This window comes from Melozone crissalis, unplaced genomic scaffold, assembly GCF_028551555.1.
Source record: "Melozone crissalis strain CALT ecotype California unplaced genomic scaffold, PUWL_Pcris_2 ptg000007l_1, whole genome shotgun sequence".
Lineage (NCBI taxonomy): Eukaryota > Metazoa > Chordata > Aves > Passeriformes > Passerellidae > Melozone > Melozone crissalis.
In genome coordinates, this window is record NW_026535785.1 from 1,403,440 (window position 1) to 1,426,530 (window position 23,091).

At 55.0% G+C, this 23,091-nt stretch overlaps 1 protein-coding gene across 2 annotated transcripts in view; it reads right to left on the reverse strand.

The window, feature by feature from the left end:
- Positions 1-21,699, reverse strand: part of ACSF3 (acyl-CoA synthetase family member 3) — a 53,202-nt gene extending 31,503 nt beyond the window's left edge. The window contains exons 1-5 of one of the 2 annotated variants that reach the window (XM_054269429.1): positions 21,663-21,699; positions 18,508-19,214; positions 16,970-17,125; positions 6,731-6,885; positions 6,189-6,334 (exon numbers count right to left, since the gene is read on the reverse strand). In XM_054269429.1, coding sequence (XP_054125404.1) covers positions 6,189-6,334; positions 6,731-6,885; positions 16,970-17,125; positions 18,508-19,194 — 1,144 coding nt within the window. In that variant the 5' untranslated portion in view covers positions 19,195-19,214; positions 21,663-21,699. Of the gene's footprint in view, positions 1-6,188; positions 6,335-6,730; positions 6,886-16,969; positions 17,126-18,507; positions 19,215-21,440; positions 21,506-21,662 lie in introns of those variants that run through there. The other variant, XM_054269430.1, reaches the window with a different exon arrangement.
- Between the last annotated feature and the right edge of the window lie 1,392 nt (positions 21,700-23,091).

The window sequence follows — 23,091 nt, forward strand, 5'->3', positions numbered from 1 at the left end:
CCTCTGGCTGCCCTGGACTGCCAAACCCCTGCCAGGGGGCTCAGACACCCTGGCACAGAGCCCAAGACACTTATGACCCATGGGGCAAATTACCAACCTTGTATGAGCACCTGCAAGCCAGTTTAAGGATAATGATAGTGAATTTATCCCAGGGTGAAAAAGAGATTTTTGGGGTTTTTAGAATGAAGGTTCAGGGGGCAAGATGGAGGAATCTGGGCGTGTCCAGCCTTTCTCCTTCTTCTTCTTGGCCTCCATCTTCTGCAGGGATGTTGGCACTTTTAAATTGGTTTAGAGTAGAAGCCCACTGTCTAACATAGGTGATAGGTATTGGGAAGAAACTGTAAATATTATACATGTAGTTTTTAGTATAAAAAGATAACACCACCCCAGGGGAGGCAGAGTGCCTCTGAATGTCTTGGTTGGACAGGAGAAAGAATTTTATAGATAAGAAACAATAAACAACCTTGAGACTGAGAAATGCAGAGCTCTGACTCCTTCTTCGAGCACTGGGCTGGGAAAAGAGACTTTCTAACACATCTCGGGGTCACTGTGACCAGCTAGAGTCCTGAGAGGGGCACAGCAGGGAAAGCACACAGCCAGGGATGCAAACAGCATCTCTAGCAATGGCATTTGCTGTGCTGCCCTAAAGGACTTCCTAGCTGGGGGTGTCCCTTCAGGAAGGGGTGATCCCACCGTGTGTCAGGAGCAGGCAGTGTGGGAATGCCTCTGAACGGGTCTCCAACCCTGAACAGACCCTCCTGGCCACTCTTTGAAGACATCTGCACCTCTTCAGAGCTCAGGAATTAAGCTGTTTCTTTTTTGTTTGTTTTTTTTTTAAAGAAAAAAAAAGAAAGGCACCACAAAAGCTACACAAAGCTGTGAAAAGAGAGAGCACAGCAATCACTCTGCTCCTCTACAGCCTGCACCTGACAGGGGAGGCAAAGGCTCAACAGCTGAGAATTGCCAGGGATTATCTCAGTTTTAGGAGACATCAATAGACTGGATAGAAAACATCACAGGAGAAAAGCGGGGATCAAAACCACCCCGTTCTTGCACAGGTTTCAGTTTCAAAGCCAAGGAGCTGACACAGTGTCACAAGGACCACTGCTGAGCTCCAAGCTGCGTCTGGGACCCAGAGCTCCCCAACCTGCAGCTTTCCCACCCCCTGGGAAAGTTCAGGGCCTGTCCTTGCTGGGGAGCACCTGAGAGCTCAGCAGAGAGGGCAGCTCTGTTCTGTGACCTGTGGGATGGGCAGCAGATCTCAGCAGGCCTCACTCGGCCTCCTGAGGGTTCCTGATGGCTCCTGATGGGGCCTGTGACCTTCATCCCCTGTGAGCAGGGAGAGGGACAGCAGCTCACAGCAGCCTGTGGCTCAGCAGGACTGGGCAGGAGTGAGTTTCAGCTGGAGAAGGACTTTTCACAAGGGCCTGGAGTAGCAGGACAAGGGGGAATGGCTTCCCACAGCCAGAGGGCAGGGTTAGATGGGATATCAGGGAGAAATCCTTCCCAGTGAGGGTGCTGAGGCCCTGGCACAGGTGCCCAGGGCCGCCCCTGGATCCCTGGCAGTGCCCAAGGCCACGCTGGACAGGGCATGGAGCAACCTGAGCTAGTGAAAGGTGTCCCTGCCCAGGGCAGGGGGGATGGAACAAGATGAGCTGAGGGACCCCTTCCAAACCAAACCATTCTGTGATTCCAGAAATTGGTAACTGTGCTCTTTAAAGGATGATCATTTTTTCCCCTGAAGTGCCTCCAGTTGATGCTTTCCAGGTCTGCCAGGGTCACCTTGACACTGGGAATTCCCTAGAGCAGGGAGTGCAGAACCTGTCTGCCTCACATTTCAGGCATTTGGGTTGGAGTGGCATTTTCCCTGCCCTGCTCTCCCTCTCCTGTTGAAGCCCTGGAGATGTGCTATCCGTGACATCATGATTGTGTCTGCTACACTGGTCAGTTGCCATGGAAATGGATATGTCGTCGTAGCCCAGATTTATGGCATCCCTGCAGGATCAGCCAGGAGCAGATGGGCTATGAGGGAGTGAGATTTTATTGCGGCAAAACTACCCGAACAATTAGCAAATCTGGCTGGAAATAAACACAAAGCGACGTGGCAGCCCCGTGATCCGTGTCAGCTCCGCTCAGAACTGCCTTTGGCACTCTGGTCAGACAGCACAGCCACGGCCTCCCCTCAGCACCAGCACCCCTGGGCTGCTGCCAGCTCCAGGCCACACACTGCCAGGAATCAGAGACACAGGGCTGCAGCAGGGCAAGGAGGGGGCACGAGGCAGCAGTGCCCTGAGGTACGGTGTCGAGGTATTTACGGAATCAGAGAATCACAGAAGTTGGATCCCACAAGGATCATCAAGTCCAGCTCCTGGCCCTGCACAGGACAACCCTAAAAATCACACCATATGTGTTATAAACAATCCTGCACCTGCCATGGCAGGCTCCAAGAGGCCTCATAGCAAGTAACAAGTCACAGAAAACACCCTCAGTGTTGCATGGAAGGTTGCTGGAGTCACCTTCTAGACTTCTGTGGGAACGGTTCCTCCAGGGTGAAAAACTGTGTGTGAACAGACTCCAATCTGCCCACAAAACATGGCACGTCTGTGGGCAGGCACCAGTCCTGGAAAGCTCATGGAGGGAGCAGAAACCAATGCAAGGAACTGCCAGGGGCTCTCACAGACTTGGAATTTTTCAAATGAAGATGAGCCAGATGCCTTCCTGGAAGATGCTCCTTCCCTGGATGCAAGCTGCTGACCTCAACGTGGAGATGGGCAGTGATTCATGGGCAGCAGGACCCCAGGATTAGTGCCCACTGCTGGCCCCAGCCCTTGGCAATGAGACACCAAAGATGAGCACAGGGCTGGCACAGAGGAGGTGGCATGTTCCCCACACAGTGTTTCAGATCACAGTTACTAACACAGCCCCACCAGTTCCTCTCCTGCTTGGCTAAAATAAAACCAGCATGTAAAACAAGTCCCTGGTGGAGAGCTGCTTCCTTATGTTTCTGTCTGCAGAAGCTTTTCTGGTGTTTAAGAAAAGTGACAAACTTTGAAATCAACATCTGTAAAGGCTGAAAAAGCCCTTACCATTGATTAGAGCTCCACCAACCTGACAGGATTAATAGAATTTGTGCAAAAACAATGACTGGAGCTTCCCAGGTGTCAAAACACACCCTGTGCCAACTCCAACAGGTCAGCAGAAATTTGGGCTCGTTCCCAAAGGAGCAGCCCCAGAGGTCCTGCCTTCATCAAGCCACAGCTGGGGTGATCAGAAGGGGCCAACACTCTGCACTGGCTTCCTTTTCCCCCCAGCCATAACCCTGAGGGGAAACTGGGGAGAAATCTCTGCTCCCTGCCCTCTGCACCCCTGCAATGTGCAGGCTCCTGGATGCTCAGCAATGCTGGCACTCCCTTTTGTCCCCAGCCATAACCCTGAGGGGAAACTGGGGAGAAATCTCTGCTCCCTGCCCTCTGCACCCCTGCAATGTGCAGGCTCCTGGATGCTCAGCACTGCTGGCGCCTGGCCCGCGGTGTCACCGCTCTGCAGGCAAGGCGGGAGGGGGTGACACCACTCTGCTTTCACCCCCTCTCCTCCGCTTAAAAAAGTTGTCAGGTCTTCCCAGATAAATTTAATTGGCCCCGTGCTCTGTGTCCTTCGGTATCTGGGTAGCTGGGGCCGCTGAGTCCCGGGAGGATTGGAGCAGGCCGACGATAAGGCACTCAAGGATCTCACTGTCAACAATACACGGAGTCCCCGCTGTAGCAGCTATTAGCTGCTCTGATCTAAACCTCCAATTAAAGTGGTGATTAGGCCCAGTGAGGCATTCTCCGGCCATGAATTATTCATCTCCCTTCACAGTAACAGCACCAGGGGGGATTAGAATGAGAGCTGGTGAAAACAGAGGCATTTTAAGCAGGGTTTTAACCATATACAAGCAAACATTTACCTTTCAAATCTTTCATCTTTGCTGCTTCTGGAAATTAAAGCTCCCACACCCCATGCCTGCCCCTTCAGACCTGTGCTGTGGGTGGAGAGTGGGGACACAGTGCTGGGGACACGGGCAGGATGGGCAGGGTCCAAGGACTCCACCTTTCTCCTGTCACACCAAGAAGGCAAAGGAAGCCCCAGGATCTTTCCTCAGAGGCTCATGAATCACAGAATGGTTTGGAAGGACCTTAAAGCTCATTTCATTCCACTCCCTGTGATGGGCAGGGACACCATCCACTGTCCCAGGGTGCTCCCAGCTCTGTCCAGCCTGGCCTTGGGCACTGCCAGGGATCCACAGCTGCTCTGGGCACCCAGAGAAGGGCCTCAGCAGCCTCATAGCCAAGAATTTCTTACTAATATCTAATCTAAACCTGAAGTTAATTGTGAAGCCATTCCCCCTTGTTTTGTCACTCCAGCCCCTTGTCCACACTCCATCTCCCTTGTTGGTCCTTTCAGGAACTGAAGGCCACAATTAGGTCACACCACAGCCCTCTCTTCCCCAACAACAATCCCAATTCTCTCAGCACGGCTGCTCCCCCCCTCTGCTCCTCCTGGTGCCTCCTCTGGGCTCACTCCAACAGGTCAGAGCAGGGGAGGAGGTCCTGTGCTGCTCCCAGTCCAGGAGAGACCCTCTGGCAGATGTCCCCTGCTCCCAGCCCACCTCAGCTGCCTCTGGGATCTCTGTGGTACCTGGTGACCTCCTAGCCAGCCTCTAACAGGGCACCAGATCAAAAGCTTTTTCACAGCTCCAGTAAATTATGCCTCAGCTTCACCCATCTGCTTCCCAGCTGACACTTCCTGAAATAAATTAATCAAGCCTATTCAATTATAGCCTCATTTCTGAACGGCTTCTTGCTGATCCCCACCTTTGTGAGACACTTGTCTCCCCTCTGGGGGTTGCAGGAGCCCCTGGATGGGGCTGGAGTGACAGTCCCCAGCCCCTCTGCTTTGTGCCCAGGTGCCCTGCAGCCCCCAGGATCCACAGGGATGATGCTCAGGAGCACAGCCAGCAGCCCTGGGGCAGGAGCTGCCCTCCTGGGTGCCAGCTTGTGCACTGCCATGCTGCTTTCAGTCTTACTCCTTTTCTCTTTTAGTCCCCTTGGAAATTTCTGGAGTGTCCATTCCTTTTCCCTCAAGAAAATCAATAAAAAGCAAATATAACCCAGGGCCAGTGCAATGATCCCTGCCCTGTCACCCTGGGCTGTGGGGCTCACACACAGCTCGAGCTCCTGCAGATGGGAGTCTTGTTTTTCCTGCCTGCCTCCCTCTCCTGCCTGCTGGAGGGAGATAAATCTGGCTGAGGTGGGGTGAGGGAATGACAGTTACCCTGCAAAAGTAAAACAGAGTTTGTGTTCCAAGCTGTTCTCAGGCTGAGGAGTCAATGAGGGGGAGTTTTGGCTTCTCCTCTCCCTGAGCCACCCCTGCAGGACCCAGCTCCTGCGTGCCATGGGGTTGGGGCGCTGTGGGAGGCTGTGACACCCAGGACCCCCTGTGGGGTAACACCAGTTCCCCAGGAGGCTGCATATGGTGCCATGCCTGCACAGACAGCCTGTGGGGAGGCAGGTGGCACGGGGTGGGCACACAGATGGCCACGCTCCAACCACAGGGAGAGTGGGGGCATTTCACATTTGCAATGTCTCAGATCAATTTATTTCTAGGTTCCAGAAAGTACAGCCATGGAGAGGAATCACAAAGTGGAGCTCAGAGAAGGGGGGGAAAGACAAGGAGAGAACAGGCCCAGAGTGTACAGCGAGGTGTGACAACTTTGAATTCCTGAAGAGGCAAGAAACAGGCACTAAAATAAGAGTGAGCAGACATCCTATTTTGAGTGTTCAGCACTGATGGGTTGGACAAGCACGGCTGTGTGGAGAATCCTGTGTGACACCACCCAGAAATACAACTCCAGGCAGCAGGAGCTGAAGCAACACTCCCTCAATTCACAAAGATTTTGGAAGCAACAGAGCATCAGTCTGGAGTGTGCCAGCCTGGTGGGCAGCGGGCACCACTGCCAGCTCTGCACACACAGCTCTGATCCCTGGGCAGCCCAGCAGCCCCTTCCCACACACCCACACCCTGAACCCCCAGTGCCAGGTCCCAGCAGCCTTGTTCCCAGCGTGGCCTCTCCTCACTCCTGTGCACAGAACAGCCCAGAGCACCCCCAGCACAGGCCTCCAAACAGGGGCACCCCTGGGGACTCCTACCTGGCACTCGGACTCCATGCAAAGGGTTAGAAAGCGCCATCCCAATCTCAGTCATCCCATACCTCTCCAGCAAGGTGTGCCCCGTGATGCTCTTCCACTTCTCCAGGACAGGCACAGGCAGGGCTGCTGAGCCTGACACCATTAACCTGCACAGGGAAAGGCCAGGTAAGAGAGTATCTGAGAGAAGCTTTGCTCCAGGGAGTTTGCAGCCTGACACAGGGGCACAAACAGCTCTGCGTAAAACCTGCAGCCCCAAAATCCCTTTAACCAGCACCAAAGATGTCCCTCACATTCTCACCCTGATGTGGGGTTTAACCTAACCAGGACAGCCTCTTACAAGAGATCCTGGGCTGCAGGACCATGTGTTCCACAGGGTGACACACAACGAGTCCCTTCTGGCTCTCCCATGCAAGAGTGGCTCATAATTAAATAATGTCACCCTTGTTCCTGTCACAGAGACACCAAAGCACAACAGCCAGCACTGAAAGAGGTGATGCTGAAAGGAAAACCTGGAGCACCCAGAGAGCCAGCAGCTCACCCACCTGATGTTCTCCTGGCAATAGGCACGCACGAAATCCTGCACCTGGGGCTGGGTGAAATGCTCATCATAATATTCCATCAGCTTGGCATAGATGGTGGGCACTGCCATGAACACATTGACACGGGGAGCTTTGGAGCTCAGGAGCTTCTTCCACACCTAGGAAGGAAGGGGCACACATGGGTGAAAATACACCTTTGCTATCCAAGATCTCTTGGGAGTACAGCTGGAAGCTGTTGTGTGCCCCCACCCCTGTCCAAAACAAGCTCCCAACTTTCATCATGGCCTTATTTCCCTAGGCATAACGCTCATCTCTCGTCCCACCGGTGGATCCCCCACCCACCATCACTCTCAGGATGATGGAAATGGCATTTGTCAGTCCTGTCATGTTGTAGCCAAGAATTTGCTCACAAAGATGGAAGCTTGTGGCAGAATCAGCTCATTCCCCTATCATGCACAGCTCTTCAAAGACTGCACACAGCCACCAGTTTTCCAAAGCATGGGAGCTCTTCTTTGGAAAGACACAGCCCACGCCTGATACACAATACACAGCTTGGAGCCCAAGGACTTCAACCTCTGAGGCAAAGCTGGGAAGAGGGAGATCAAGCACTGGGAGTGAGATTTCATGAAAGTGGTGAGGTGCTGTGAGAGAGCAGTATCCCTGGTGAGCTCAGAGGAGCCATCAGAATGCACAGGTAAAGCACGGGCAGCAGCAGACAGCAGCAGCTTTTCAGGAGGGCCACCAACCCAACCACACTGTTCCTGAGAGGAATGATCCCTGTGGGGATAATGTTCTTCAGCTGCAGCTCCTGCTGGCCTGTGGGAACCATGAATGGGGAAAAATTCCAACAACACCTCAGGGATGGGAGCCAACCACGGCTCAGAGGCACACAGTCACACCTGAGCGCATTGCTCCCACACCTCAGCACTGTCCCTGCCAGGCAAGCTCTTCCCAAGGCAGGAGGGAAGCAAAGCCATCAATAAATCAGAGCCCCACACTGCTGTCCCCGTGCTCTGTCCCTGCCCCCCGGTGACAAATGCGTTCCCTAACAGCTCCTGACACCGAGCGCTGCCTCGGCGCTCCCGGCACGCTCAGCTGCACACGAGCTGGGCCCTGACTGAAGGTGAGCCAGGGATTCTCCTTCATGCTGTCACTCTGCCCCTTCCCTCCCTTTCATCCCTCTCTCCTCCCCCCGCAGCTCGCACTCCGCTGCTCCACAGCTCCACAACAATCAGCTCCTAAAAACCCTCCCAGCACCGGGGGGTTGTGGTTAACAGAGCAGGAGAGCAGGACACATCCTCAGAGGCACCGTCCCACCCCACAGGAGGGAGCTCACGCTGCCCCCAGCCCAGGGCTGGCCCTCATGGGGAGAGATGAATGCACAAGGGGCAGAGGCACTGCACACCCCGGCAGGTGGGACATGAACACTGCAGGATGCCCTGGGAAAGGAGAGCAGAGCTGGGATGTGACTTCCTGCACTGATGGTGGCACAGCCAGACAGGGAACATTTCAGTCCCTGCAGAAACCCCCTACCAGCCAGATTAGGTAAAATTGCATTTACAGGGGTCTAACCCCCTCTGTGTTTGAACTGATGCCTTGAGAGGCTGGTATGGAACAGAGACCTGACAGAGATAAATGGACAGTGTAGGTATTTACTGCAAGGCCTTGGGCAGCACAAGAGCCTGGCCAGGGCTGCACCCAGGTTGAATCCAAGGTGGATCCCAGGCACAAGTTTTTACACTTTTATAAGTTTTGGTTCATCTACATATTGGGTTTAACTGTCCAGTTACAGCTCCAGCTCATGAAGTCTCAACCCCCTGCCTTGCTCCCTTCCCTTCACAGCTGTTTGTGCTTTTTGGCTAAGGCTGTCCTTGATTCTCCAGCTGGGAAGGGATTGTTTTGTCCAACCACCCTGTGAAGAGACCCTACTAACACCTCACAGGAAGTTTCAGAGTTACACACCAGGCAGCAGAGAACCTGAAAAACGTAAAAGCTGAACCCCAAGGCGTCATTTCCCAGCCCCCTTTTTCCCCACTATCTTTCCCATTCTAGGCAGCAGGGTGGAGAAGGATCTCTCCAAAGCCAGGGCTGGATGGATCTGCCCTCCTCAGCCTGGTGCTCCCCAGAGCCGTTGCTGTGGGCAGGGAAGGACGTGTGATGGCCAGCAGGGACCAGACTGTGCCGAGGGGATTGAAGGGAAACAGATGCTCAGGGCTTGTTCAATCCTTGCTGTGTGATTTTGTTTTGCCTTCCCAAGTCCTGAGCAGCTGTGGGAGTGCAGGCAGACTTCCAGCCTGGCCATGCAGCCAGACTTTGGATCTCAAAAACACCAAACCCATGCAAACAGAGCAAGTCTCCCTTGCACCCCAGAGTCCCCAGTCCCCACGTGCCAGCTCAACTCCTGCCTTAGATAAAATCCTGCACTGCAGCCACAGGAGCAGCTTTTCCATGTCAGTCCAGCTCACCCAGCAACAGCCCCTTCCTGAGGATAAGCAGCTGCCTCTGGATTTGTGCCACCAGCTGCTGGGGTGATCTGCTGACAGCCAAACCTCTCCACCTGCTCTGCTCCTGCTCAGCCAAATCTGGATCCTTCCCACGTGTTTTAGCAGGACTGAGCCGTGGTACAAAGCTGGCAGCTCTGAGCGCTCCACAGAGCCCAAGCTGGCCGGAGGGCTTGGCACTGCCCAGCCAGCTGGAACAGCTATTCCTGGCTTCCAGCTAACTGCAGGCTTGAGAGAAGGATCTGGGAAAGCCTCGTTACCTGGCACTGATCAAACAACCCTGTGCAAGGCCCCAGCTTTGTCCTGGCAGCACCCAGCACCCTCTGACAGGGCCAGCCTTGGAGCAGGACCGTCCATCCCCCTGGGTTATCCCCTGTCACTGTCACCATGTTCATTCCCTGTGCAGCACTGGGCCTGGAGCAGCACCATCCATCCCCCTGGGTTATCCCCTGTCACTGTCACCATGTTCATTCCCTGTGCAGCACTGGGCCTGGAGCAGCACCATCCATCCCCCTGGGTTATCCCCTGTCACTGTCACCATGTTCATTCCCTGTGCAGCACTGGGCCTGGAGCAGCACTGTCCATCCCCCTGGGTTATCCCCTGTCACTGTCACCATGTTCATTCCCTGTGCAGCACTGGGCCTGGAGCAGCACCATCCATCCCCCTGGGTTATCCCCTGTCACTGTCACCATGTTCATTCCCTGTGCAGTGCCAGGACTGGAGCAGCACCATCCATCCCCCCTGGGTTATCCCCTGTCACTGTCACCACGTTCATTCCCTGGGCACAGGGCACTGCCAGCCCAATGCTCTGTTTTGTTGTGCTCATCTGATACCTCCAAGTGCTTTTAAAAAGCCATGGATTTGGGAAGCAAACATGGCACCACATGCCAGGGCTGCCAGGCTCTGCAGCCTTTCCATGGAATATGCTCAGAAGATTGATTAGGATTCCTTTTAAGATAACCAAGGGTTAGAAACAAAAAGTTTCTCACTGCAAGAAAGCAAGAGTGGATGGAGCTTCCCACCAGCAATAAGGGCAGCAAATGCTTTGGGTCAGGGCTGCCTGTGCCAGCAGAGAAGTGGGAGACCTAACGTTCCCAAGAGCCTTCCTGTCAGCGTGACATTCCTGATTTTCCTCCCCTCCCACTGCTCTAAAGCATATCATGAGCTGGCCAGTGGGATTTTGCCATCATTAAAGGAAAAAAAAAAAAAAGGAGAAAATGACACCAGTGGGTACAAAACAAGCACAGCAAGGCACAGCTGGGAGATTTTTCCCACGTATTTTTCCCAGGACACAGATGGTGAGTGAGGATGGTCAGTCCATACAGCAACCTTCCCAACCAGCCTCCAGGCCTGCTAACATCACCTGAAGGAAGAGATGTGAGCACAGAGAAGAAAAGGCAACAACTTTTCCCTTTAGTGAGGGAGATGTGCAATGCCCCAAACCAGCCTGAAACGCCAAACCCAATATCTGGGCATTTTCTCATGCAAAAGGAGAAGAAACAGTGGCAAACCCAGTTTAAACCCATGTGCTAAACCATGTAAGATTTTGGCTGATAGAAGATTCCCAAAACCAGCCAGGAGAACTGCAAGCTGTAAAGGAAGCAAATATCAGCATGGATTTTTCCATCAGCCCACAAACGGATCACAGCCAGCCCGCGGTGCAGCCTCTATTGACAGACACAACAGCTCCTCTCTTCTACAAAATTATTGTGCCATTTTCTGTTGTAATTGAATCTTTTCAAACCTTTTCAACAATAACAATGCCTCTAATGCAAGGTTAACTCAGCCCTTTACTCCCCTCTTGCTCGGGGAGATGGGTCTGTGTTCAGCACTGACTGCTGCCATGTGGGAAGCACCATCGAGGAAAAGGGATGCCGGTGATTTTTGGAATGCCTGTGGGAGCAACAGGGCTGTGGCCAGAGCAGCTGCTTCTCTGGTGAGATCCGTGCCAAACACAAGGGTGGGAAGCTCCTGTAACTCAACAGCAGCATCCAAGGGACTGCAGGACCACGCACACACATCCAACACCAAATTATCCCAGAAAAGCAGATGGGCACATGAGGTAGGAGAGCACCAAGGGGAGCTCTGCTCTCTCCCAGGGACTGAGGCTCCAACACTTCACGACCAATATGCAGAGAGGGAGAAACATTCTTCTCTTCAAAGAGAAATCAGGCCCTCGGTGGCTTCGTCTCATGTTTGTTATAACCCCAAACTGTTTGTGCTCTGTGCGACTCTGGTTTTAATCATTTATTCATCAGCACAGTTTGATGGCCCCTCTGCATTCCAGGCTGAAGCTTTTAAACCCTTCCTATGCTGGAGGCATACTGAAAGGAGCAAGTGCTTTCCCTGGGACCTGGAAATATAAGTAAATATGACAGGCTCTGGTTCCATTTTTTATATTTCCCCACACACATCAAAAGCCATTACTTGGGAACAGATGCTGAGGACAGACGGCAGATCTGGGGAGATGGGAAAGAAAACCTCTAACTTTTTAAAGCCAGGTCTGTGAGAAGTGATCAAACATAATCCATTCACTAGTGACCTGCTCCTCCCTCCACCGACTCCTCTCTGAGTCTGAAATAAAATTACTCCTCTGAAGCCTCCCATTAACAGATGAAAAGACTTTCAGCCTCTCTCCAGCTGAAACTGGATGGGGGCCACGATCCCCAGCGTGCCTGGATATTGCAGCTCAGGCTCCTCTGCTTGGATTTGCTTTTCTTTTAAAAATAAACCAAAAGAGCTGCCCAGAGTGATGTTTGCAGAAGTGACAGATCCAGGGGAGAGGCTCAGTGCAGTGCACGCTTCTCCTTCCCGGAGGCAACAGCCAAGCCCTGGCTGTCCCTGCGCAGCCCAGCCAAGGTAGACAGCCCCAGCACCAGCCAGCCTGGCTCACACACACAACACCAGTGACAAGGACAAAGTTTGCTCCCAGACACAGCCCAGGCCTTCAGGAGTCCAGGGCTGTGAGCACACGATGCAGCAGCACCCTGGAGCAACACCTCCCACTCATCCTGTGCCAGGCCTGCAGCTCCTTCCTACCACGGGGAAAAGGTGCCACGGGGGACAGGACACCAGGAAAGCTTGTCCTGAATCACACACCACCTCTGGGCACACAGCATTCCTATTTCCCTAGAAAGAAGGCTCCAAACAAGATTGTTTTGATGGCTTTGAGTGTGACATTGTAAAACAGGGCATGGTTTTTAGAGGGCTTGATCCTCGGAGCACCTTAAGTCAGACACGCAGCGAGGCTGGCACTGAAACAGCAGCTCCTGGAACTGCAGGGCAGGAAATCTGCATCGTGGCATATTCATCATGGAAGGGGTTGCAGGGCACAGCCAGGGCTGTCGCTGCACAGGCAGCACATCACAGCTCAAAGCTGCCCAGCAGAGCTGGGCGGGCAGCACACGCCACAGCTGGGTCACCCAAAATGGAGATTTCCATCAGCTTCTCCCATCACTCAGCACTGCAAGTTTCCTCCTTCAGGTTCTTCACTACTCCTATTTCCCACCCTGCACAAGAGGCTGGAAGACCTCCCAGGATCTGCTCTTGTGTTTATCAATGCAGAGAGCTGACAGGGAACCTTGTGCCATTAGAACATCTTCCCCTCAAGGCAAGATCAGGGGTGTCCCAGGCAGAGAGAAGCTCTTCCTGCTGTTCAAGCTGAAAATGGATCCTTTTTGTCCAAAAACCACAGCAGAGGATCCTATAAACCAGACACTGACCTCATTTGCTCCAAAATGGTCCTGTCCAAGGAGTGCCTGGTCTGGAATGGGAACACCAGTGTGTGACTGTCACAGCAAGCACAGGGGACACTTGGCTCCCCCAGGTCTGTCCCTCCAGACTCACCGACATTTCCACAGAGCAACAGTCCCACCACAGGCTGTGCCTGAGCTGATGCAGGGAGGGAGATGGAGGGAGGCAGTCACCATGAATGGATGCTCCAGAGGGTGCTTGGTGATGCTCAGAGCCTTCCAAAAGCCAGGAGGAGAAGGCTGACCCTGCACTCCTTCCCTAACAGAGACATTCACCTCTTCACCTCTGTCACCAAAGTGCACAAAATTTGCACAAACACCTTTAAAAGTACCTTTTAAAGTACCTTTAAAATCCCTACTCCTGGACAAGAAATTCCCACTCCAGCATCTGGGACAGGTCAGCAGCAGCTGGAAATGCAAACAGAACAGTGCAGCTGGAAGAGCAAACTCAGCCTGGTTATGGAGGGAGGATCACACAGGGATGCTGAGGCTGCAGCTTGCTCTGGCTCCAGAGGAGGTTTCTGCCCTCACACTTCTCACCCTTGAAAACCAATGGAACAACAAACCAGGAAAACCACAGCCAGCCGTGCCCCACACAGCTGCTGGCAGCACACCCCTCGGGCTCACTGCTGCTCTCCTGCCTGCTCCACACCCACCTGTGCTGAAGTGTCCCCCCACAGCCATCCCTGCCAGTCCCAACCCCAGAAGCACAGACAGGAGCACTGGATGTGCTCCCAGGGGCTCCCTGTGGAGACACTGCACCCCAAGGAGCACGAGCAGCAGGGGACTCGGTACATCACGTACGAGTCGACTAATTCTGGAAACTGAGGGTCCATTTATAAACCCTTTATTAATAAATGATTAATAGATGCAGCCATATTTTTTAATAACTTGCAATAAAAAAATGCTACGAAAAGCTTAAGCAAGACAGTCTTAACAGATGGTGCTATAAAGTGAATTATAACATGTACAGTAGCTAGTGCAGCGTAATGGATGTCCTCATTTAATAAAAAGAATCTGATTTTATGCAGCAACTTTCACGCTTGAGGCACCTCAGCACACTTTAATGAGTTGTCGTGGCCTCAGCAGTAGCCACACGCATCAGATGCTGTTTTAGTGAGGGGAAGGATGTTGGTCAGGATGCTGTGCTACTCCACAGTCCTGATTTTTAACCTTTCCTTGGACAGCTCCCAAAAACAGACGTAAAGGTCTGAAAGCTGCCACCTCCCACCCCTGCACGGCGGGGAGCGACAAGCAAGCTGTGGTCTGGGGCTGGGAACGTCTTCCCAGGGAAAAAAAATTAAAAAAAAAAAAAAAAGAGCATTATTCCCACCACCAAAACCAGACTGCCATCTGTATCCACGACTATAAGGCACGCCGCAAATTATGTAATTTAATAAACACTGTAATAATAAAGTATTTATTTTGTATAATGAAGTGTTAGTGATTAGAAACCAAACACACATCGGGCGTGCTGCTGCGGTTTCTCTTGAACCTTTGCCAGTATCACTCAAGGCTAAATATGTCTGCAGCAGGTTGAGAGTAAGTTCCTCGCCTTGTTTTGATCAGCCTGTCAAGTGTTTTAGCTGCCAGTCGAGTTTCTTTATATCACACTATAATTGGCTGCTTTCTCAAGGTGCAGCCAAGGAAAAAAGCACACGGCAAAACTCGGGCTCCTTTGGCAAAATCCTCCACTGCTGCTTTGCTGCAAGCTGATTGCAGTAGCAAAGGGCACTTTGTAAACAGCTGGTGAAAATAGAGTGGAACTGAAAGGCAGCTTGCAATAAACTCCAGGAGAAAGCCTTATTTACCCTCCCGTGCTGGCTTTGGAGTGTCGATCAAACCACTCGCGGCTCCCACGGGAGGCCCTCGGAAAAATAACGGGAATGAAAGAAAGCAGAGCAGCAAATGCGGTCCCCCAGAGCCCCGGGAGCCCCGGCGCCCTCTGTGCCCAAGTGCAGCTGCAGGGTCAAGCGGCCACCCCCGGCGCTGTCCCTGGTGCCACATCTGGGGAGAGCTTTGATCAGAGCAGGCAGGAGGGGGTCCCGCTCCCCCATCCCCATCCCATCCCTCAACGTCAGCTCATCGATCCGCAGGCGTGGGGAGGGAGCAGGGGAGAACGCAGGGGGGCGAGGGAGCATCAATCACCGCGGCACAGGCCGTGGAGCACCGCGCCCTCCAGAGGCCCCGCTCCAGCCTGTCCGCGGCACCTCCAGCACAGCCCCGCTGCACCCCGAGCCTGTGGGGTCACCCTAACACCCTCAGTGGCACCTCCAGCACAGCCCTGCTGCACCCCGAGCCTGTGGGGTCACCCTAACACCCTCAGTGGCACCTCCAGCACAGCCCCGCTGCACCCCGAGCCTGTGGGGTCACCCTAACGCCCTCAGTGGCACCTCCAGCACAGCCCCGCTGCACCCCGAGCCTGTGGGGTCACCCTAACGCCGGAGAGAACAATCTGGCAGCAATCACTGGGTGAAAGCACAGGTTATGGCAGCCAGGGACCGTCCTGCCCTCTACCACAGCATCCTGCCAATTCACTCTGGAAGTGCAGAGCTGCCCCACTGAGATTCTGGGGCTGTGCCCCCCTAAAAGGATCCGTGCTCAGGTGTCAGAGCCCCCTGACAGAAAAGGGAAGTGTGCATTTTCTGTGGCTGCTGCTCTGAGAAGCAGAAATGAGCCGTGAAGGATCACCCGGCCCTGCGGTGGCTCCGGGCCCGCCCTCACCTGGCAGCAGCACAGCCAGAGGCCCCCAGGTGTATCCCACACCTGTGCACTTTGTCCTTGCCATGGGACAAGCCTTCCCACACGTGGGTAGCACGCACAGGGAGAGCAGCCCGGGCAGTCACCCAGCACGGGCTCCTTTGGCTTTCCCAGGGAACCCGGCAGTGATAACACACCTCTGCTTCCTTTCTGCTCCGAGCAGCAGCAGCACCTGAAAACCCAACTGTCCCTTAGCAGTGACACTGCAGACACCACCCAGGACACTGGGAGATGTGGATGGACAGTGCTGCATCCCAGGGGCTGGGAAATGCAGAACCTGTTCCACCTTGACTGCTGCCTGTCCCTTCCCCTCTCCCCACGGTGTGCCACTGCTGCAGGGAACAAAGGAACAGCAGAACACTGGCACTGGTGTTTCCTGGCTCAGATAGAAAGCAACACTTTAACAGCATCATTCCAGTAAGGTTTCCCTCCTGCCACTTTTCCTAAAAGCTACAAGAAGGTCTGGATCTGGAAACTCACTCTCACATCACTGAGTCCAACCTGACAGCTCTGTTAACTCTTTTTGCTCCACAGAGGAAGAGCCACCTTTCCATGTAAGTGAGGAAAACCAAGATTTCCCTTACCTGGGCTGCAAAAAACTCAAAAGGCTGTGTTCTGTAATTAATGCAACACAAGACACTAAGGATGTAGGACTGGAAAGGGAAAATTTGGAAGGGGCTGCCCAGGGAGGTGGTGGAAGCCCTACCCCTGGAGATGTCCAAGGAATGACTGGACATGGCACTCAGTGCTCTCAGCTGGGTGACAAAGTGGGGATTGGTCACAGGATGGACTGGGTGACCTTGGAGGTCTTTTCCAGCCTCAGCGTTTTGGGGATTCTGGGAAATGCAAGTCACTAAAGAATTCAGCAAGCAGCACACCACTAACACCCAAGAGAAAAAACAGTATTTCCACAATTCCTGGCAGTAAAAAAAAAATAAAAAAAATCCACAGCACCAATTCTGGATGGAAACACTCTCAGTGGGCACAGCAGGGCCCACCCACCCCCAGGCTGGGAGGGGCAGAGCAGCATTCCCATCCCAGCACCACACTCACACGAGCCGCACCCTCTGGAAGAGCACATGTACCCCGGGCTGAGCACCCCAGCAATTGCCTTTGCTGGGAACCACCCACAGGCAGTGCCTAAGGGGCTGGAACTCCTCAGGAACCCCTTCCCAGAGCTGCTGAGAGCAGTGCCCGGGTGCTGCTGCCGTGGCTGCCCTGGGCTCACCGTGTGCGCGCTGAACTCCGGGAACATGACGCACGTGGCTCCCACCCACAGCGGGCACTGCAGCTTGTTGATCACCCCGTGGACGTGGTGCAGAGGCAGCACGTGCAGGATCACATCCTCCTTCTTCCACTCCCACTTCTCAACCAGCCCCGTGGTCTGAGGAGAAAACAAACAGCGCGGCCTTAGGGCAGGAGGGAAGATTCTCCCGAGGTATTCCCAAGTTATTCAATCCCCAAATTCCCTGGCAGGAATGCCAAGCCTGGGCACAAAATCTTTCCTTCAGCATCAGCAGGAGAAAAATTCCCACCACGACAGCAGAACACAGGAGGAAGAACACCTTCAGCATGCCGACAGGATGGGTCTTTAAATCAGCAAAGCCCTGCCTTGTTACTGAGAAACATCAACAGTGATTTTAAGTAGGACATACAAAAATATTAATCTACTGCTGCACATGCAGATTTGGCAGAAATAGTAATCAAAAAGCTAATTTTCCCAGAATTCTGTTGCCATAGTTAGGACACTGATGACATCAGGCTTTTAGCACCTGTAAGAGATAATCAGTAGGAGCAGGAAATTGCTGATAAACAGAAAGTAGGTTTCATGTTAGTAAAAATTATGAGAGAATCAAGCTTCCAAAACACTCTGCTCTGAAGGGATAATTATCTGAAGGGATAATTATCAGGTTTCTGGGTCAACAATGCCCTTCAGAGCCCAGTGCTGGCAACTGCAAAGCTTATTTCCAGCCACCTAAAAATAAGAAAAGCATCTGAGCAGTGGAATTTGCTTGTGTCTCTCACAGGAGCCCTCATCCACAGGGCAGGGAACAGCTTTTAGGCTTCCTGCAGGGCAGCACAAAGGATGGGGACTGCTCAGGCCACCCCCCCAAATAATCAGCATGTTTGTGAGGGAACAGATTCTTTGCCCAATATAGCCAAGGCCTGGCTCCATCCATCAAGGCTTTCATTCCTGTTGGGACCCTGCAGGATCCGAGCACCCCGAGCAGCAGCAGCTCTCAGGGCACCCTGCATTCCCTGCCCTCCTTTCCTAATGGCAGCAGGCTGCCAGTTGCAGGCACTGATAACCAAGTGGTGAGGCAGTCAGCAGGCTTATTCAAACTTTTAATTCCTTTTGGCTCCGAGAGCTAATGGATTTTTTTGCCTTGGGGATACAGAGCTGAATAATGCACAGGCTTCACACAGCACCGGGCTGGGCTAAGATATTTTCCAATTAGGAGCAAAGATTCTCCCCTAGTCGGAGCGCAGAAAAGCAAACTGCAAAGAAATCAGATTTTTTTACAACAGGTTTCATCCATTCTGCTTTCCAGGAAAGCAGGGAGGAGAATCCATCTGCCCTGCCAAGGCTGAGAGCCTCACACGCTGCTGTGTGCTCACCTTCCCAGCGTGGGGGATTCCAAGCTGCAGCCCCACAGCTCTCAGCAGGAATCTGGCAATGGAAAGGTGTTTGCAACCCCAAATCCCCTGCAGATCCCAAGGCTTTGTGCCTTGGCAGGAGCCTGGCAGGGGGGCAGCAGCACTCACCACAGCCTGCACGTTCTCGTGGGTGCTGAGCACACCCTTGGGCCTCCCCGTGGTCCCGCTGGTGTAGATGATCATGGCTCCTCTGTCCTTCCACGAGGAACAGCTCGGCAAGGGCCCCTCCTCCGTGGCTGCAGGGGATCCACCAGCCCCAGAGCTGGGAAGGGGCAGCACAGGGACTCCCAGTTTCTGGGCACTGGGGGTTATTTTGCCCAGGAACTCCTCGGCTGCGACGAGCAGGGCGCTCTGGGAGTCCTGGATCACGTACTCCAGCTCGGGCAGCGGGTGCTTCCTGTACAGGGGCACCGCTATGGCCCCGCTCATCCACGCAGCCCACTGGGCCACCACGTAGGAGGCATCGTTGGGGCACAGGAAGGAGATCCTCTCCTCCCTCAGGTCCCTGCTGGGGCACTGCAGGACGCTGCAGATCTCCCGGGACAGGCGGAGGCTGCGGCTCAGCAGGTCCCGGTACGTGTGCTCCCCGTTCCGGTCCACGATGGCCACTTTGTCCCCAAACGCCGGGGCCCTGGTGAACACGGGGGCGATGTCACTGCTGCAGGGGGCCCAGGCTGTGTGCAGAGCCCTGTGGGGACAGCCAGCCCTGCTCCCATGCTGTGGGCAGCGGGACAGGGCCCGCAGGAGGCGGCGGAGGGGCCGGCAGTGCTGGGGGCAGAGCAGGGGGAGCAGCATCCTGCCGGGCTGGAGCGACTCTGCAGAGAGCAATGATGGCACATCAGCAGGGCAGGGATTGCCCAGGGGGTTATTCCCACCCAGGCAAAGTGGCAGCCTTCATCTGAATAATATCCACTGTATTATTTATGTCCCTGCCTCAGAGTGCCACATGCTGGGCGGCCTGAGCATCCCTGGGTCCTGGCACGATGGAACAGGAGCAGAGATCCTTCCCTGCACAGCCCCCAGCCCCTAAAACTCAGCTAACTTAAATGATGAACCAGCTTTCACAGAATCCCAGAATGGTTGGGGTTGGAAGGGACCTCAAAGCCCACCCAGTTCCACCCCCTGACACCTTCCCAGTGTCCCAGGCTGCTGGCAGGCAGGGGGTGAAATGAGAAAGGCTTTAAGGTCCTTTCCAAGCCGAGCCATTCCACGATTCTGTGAAGAATCCGAAACCCCTCTGCACAGCCTGGTACACCCTCCATACAGCAACAGAGAGCAAGAGGAGAGCACAGGGCTGTGGCAGGAGAGAGAGGGAGGGATTTGCTGCACAGAATCCAATCAGCACCAAAACATCCCCAGAGAGGTTCCATGACAAGAGGAGGCAGCCAAAGGCTGACAAGTTCTCACTCTCCGAGAGCGTCCGTGACACTTCCCTGACGTCGCCAATAACAACCTGATCTCCCCTGTTACTTTTGATAAACGCCTATTAGCGCAGCAGCTCAGCTCCAAGAGCCTCCCAGCCCAGCTCCCCAGTGTGGGCAGGAGCTGGAACAAAGGGGAGCCAGCCCAGCAGCCCCCCAGGGCAGAGCTGACCAGGCCTGCCCCAGCTCAGGCTGCACAGACTGCACGCACAGTTCGTTTTCCGTGAGCGCTGCGGTCGCTCCCCTGCGCCTTCGGAGCATTTCCCCACCCAGACACCGGCCCTGCTCACATCTTCTTTTGCAAATCGACCTCAATTTCTGCTTCTGCAAAACAAGCAGGTGATTTAGGGTGGAAACATCTGGGGGAGCAGAGAGGCTGCAGCCCCAGAGCGGGTGAGCGTGGGAACTCCCGACGTTTGCCACCGGCATGGAAAAAAACAAAGCAGCTCAGGGCAGAGCTCATGTGATGTCTCTGCATTGCTCTGGAGAGCCTGAAATGCAAAAACCTGGCCTAATTCTCACCCTAAAGTGAAGCTGTGGCCATGGCAAGGTGTCAGTGCCCTGAGCATGATGAGGAGCATGAACTAAAAGCTGGTTTTGCCCAGGACCAGCGTGGCCGATGCTCTCACTGCTCTCACTGTTCCTCCAGCTCCTTCCAAAAATCAAATTACCCCATCCCAGCAGTCTGTGTTTAATGGAGCAATCCACAGCAGCACCTCCAGCAGGCCTGGGAATGCTGGGTGTTCCAGAGCTGGGCTGCAGATTTACCCCATTTACACATGGGGTAAATCCAGGGGCTGTTTGCCATCCCCTCCTGCTGGTCAAGGACCATTGGTGGCACAAACTCCAGCACAGCATACCTGGAAACAAGGCTTGTCCCTGGATCCCTGGGAAGGTGAAGGCAGGGCAGAGATGTGGCTCTGCTGCCTTGGAAGGGAAGGTTCAAATCCCCTGGAAGGAAAAAATCCAAGCCCTCCTCCTCCTCCTCCTAAGGCTGAAGATCTCAAAGCAGCTGGAGGGCTCTCCCCAGCTCCCAGCACAACAAAACCCGTGCAAGCTGGGAGCTGACCCACTGCACAGCCCTCTGCACTTTCTGAGCACAAAGGGCATAAAATGCATTTCCTGGAGGAGAATGATCTTTGGAGCTACTCTGAGCTGTTCCAAAGTGAGTTATTACAGGAATAATCATGGCTCCAGCCGTGACTGGGTAGCTGCCAGGGTGAGCCTGACCTGCAGGACTCCACCCTTTCCTCATTTACAGGCACGGGAGCACAAAAGGATTCCTGGCTGTTTCTACAACAGAGATAAAATACTGCATTCTTAGAAAATCATAAAATAACTAAGGGACTTGGACAAGGCATCAAATAACGGCTGAGATGCTGACACTTCTTTCCTTCTCACAAAACAAAACGCAGGGAAAGGTTTGGATTGGAAGAGGCTTTAAAGCCCATCCAGTCCCACTTTCCACCATCCCAGCCCTGTCCAGCCTGGCCTTGGGCACTGCCGGGGACCCAGGGGCACCCACGGCCGTTCTGGGCACCTGTGCCAGGGCCTGCCCACCCTCAGGGCTTTATTCTCCTCTCACTCCGGATTCCCCCCTGCAGCTCTCTGCCTACTCACGGCACATCCCGGAGCAGGAACGGGCACAAACCGCGCCGAGCTTCCGAGGAACCGGGGCCGCCCCGCCGCAGGCCCCGCAGCCAGCGGCTCCCGCGGGGAACGAGGGCCCGGTCCGAGCGCAGCGGGCCGAGGGCAGCGGGCCCCGGCTCGTCTCGGCTCTGGGACATCCCGGGACCGTCCCATCCCGGCCCCGCCGCCTCCCGCAGCCCCGCGGGGCCTCACCTGCCGCCGGGGGACCGCTCCGGCCGCGCACAGCTCCGGCGGGAACGCGACGCCGCGACTCGAACGTTCCGCGCACGAACGTTCCGCCAGGCCGTGCCTCATTTGTAGGGATTTGGCCCCAAAACGCCCACGGGGGGCGGGGCCGGGACTCCGCGGGGCTGACTCTGCCTGCAGGCCCCGGAGTGTCACCCTCGGATGGCATGGTGGGCGGGTGTGGAGCTCCAGCTGTGCCCCGCGGGTCTGGGGCCATGGGCCTGGTCTGGGGGATGTGGGGATTTGGGGGTGTGGGCAGGGGGCAGGCATGGCCTGGGCTCATGGAGCATTCACACATGGGCATCCCAGGGGGCACAGAGATCCCAGAGATGCACAGGGGACACACAGCCACCCTGGGGACACACAGCCATGTGGGGCTGCACAGAGGTCTTATGGTGGCACATGGCACACGGCCCATGGCACACCGAGCCGAGCTGCCCCGGCTGTGCCCAGCGGGCCGTGAAGCGGCACGGCCGCGGTGACCCCCGCCCACCCCCCAGGTGTGTTTCCACCAGGGCTGGGAGCGGAAACGGGGCCGGGATCCCAGCGCTGGGGGAGGCACCCAACACCTGCACCCAACAATCCTGCATGGCTCCCTCCTCATGGCCCGGCTCTCCATGGCCTGGCTCCCTGCTCATGGCACAGCTCCCTCTTCGTGGCACAGCTCCCCATGGCACTGCTTTCCATGGCACGTCTCCTCATGGCATGGCTCCCCATGGCACGGCTCCCCATGGCATGGCTCTCCATAGCACAGCTCTCCACACAGGGATGAGCCCCCTCCCCCGGGTATGTGCCCACAGGGGTTCTCTGGTGCCAACCCCCCAGTGGTGGCACAGGGACTGGCAGGGACAGCGGGCACAGAGCTGGGGACAGCACTGGGACATCCAAGGACGAGCCAGGAGCAGCCCCTCCAGCCGGGACCCTCCCCGTGGGGGTGACAGGGCCGTGCTTCCGCCGAGGGCGGCAGGGCCAGCTGGCCGGGATGTCACACACAGCTGATGCCACCCCAGCCACCCTGTGCCACCCCAACCTGTAATTACCTGGTGCCAGCGGCCATCTGGAGCCAGCCATGTCCCCGGGGACAGTGCTGAGGGAAGGGAAGGGAAGGGAAGGGAAGGGAAGGGAAGGGAAGGAAGGGAAGGGAAGGGAAGGGAAGGGAAGGGAAGGGAAGGGAAGGGAAGGGAAGGGAAGGGAAGGGAAGGGAAGGGAAGTGCCCTCACAGCAGACCCGGCCCCGGTCCCCAGGGCTGTCCCCAAGCTGCCATCGTGATTTCCCGGGTCCCTCCCAGCCGAGTGTGAGCCCGCAGCCCCGGAGGAGACGGGAGGGTTTTGTGCCTGCCCTCCTCATCCTGCTCAGCTCGGTGGTTAATTATGGAGCCAGCAGAAAGCTTTCATTG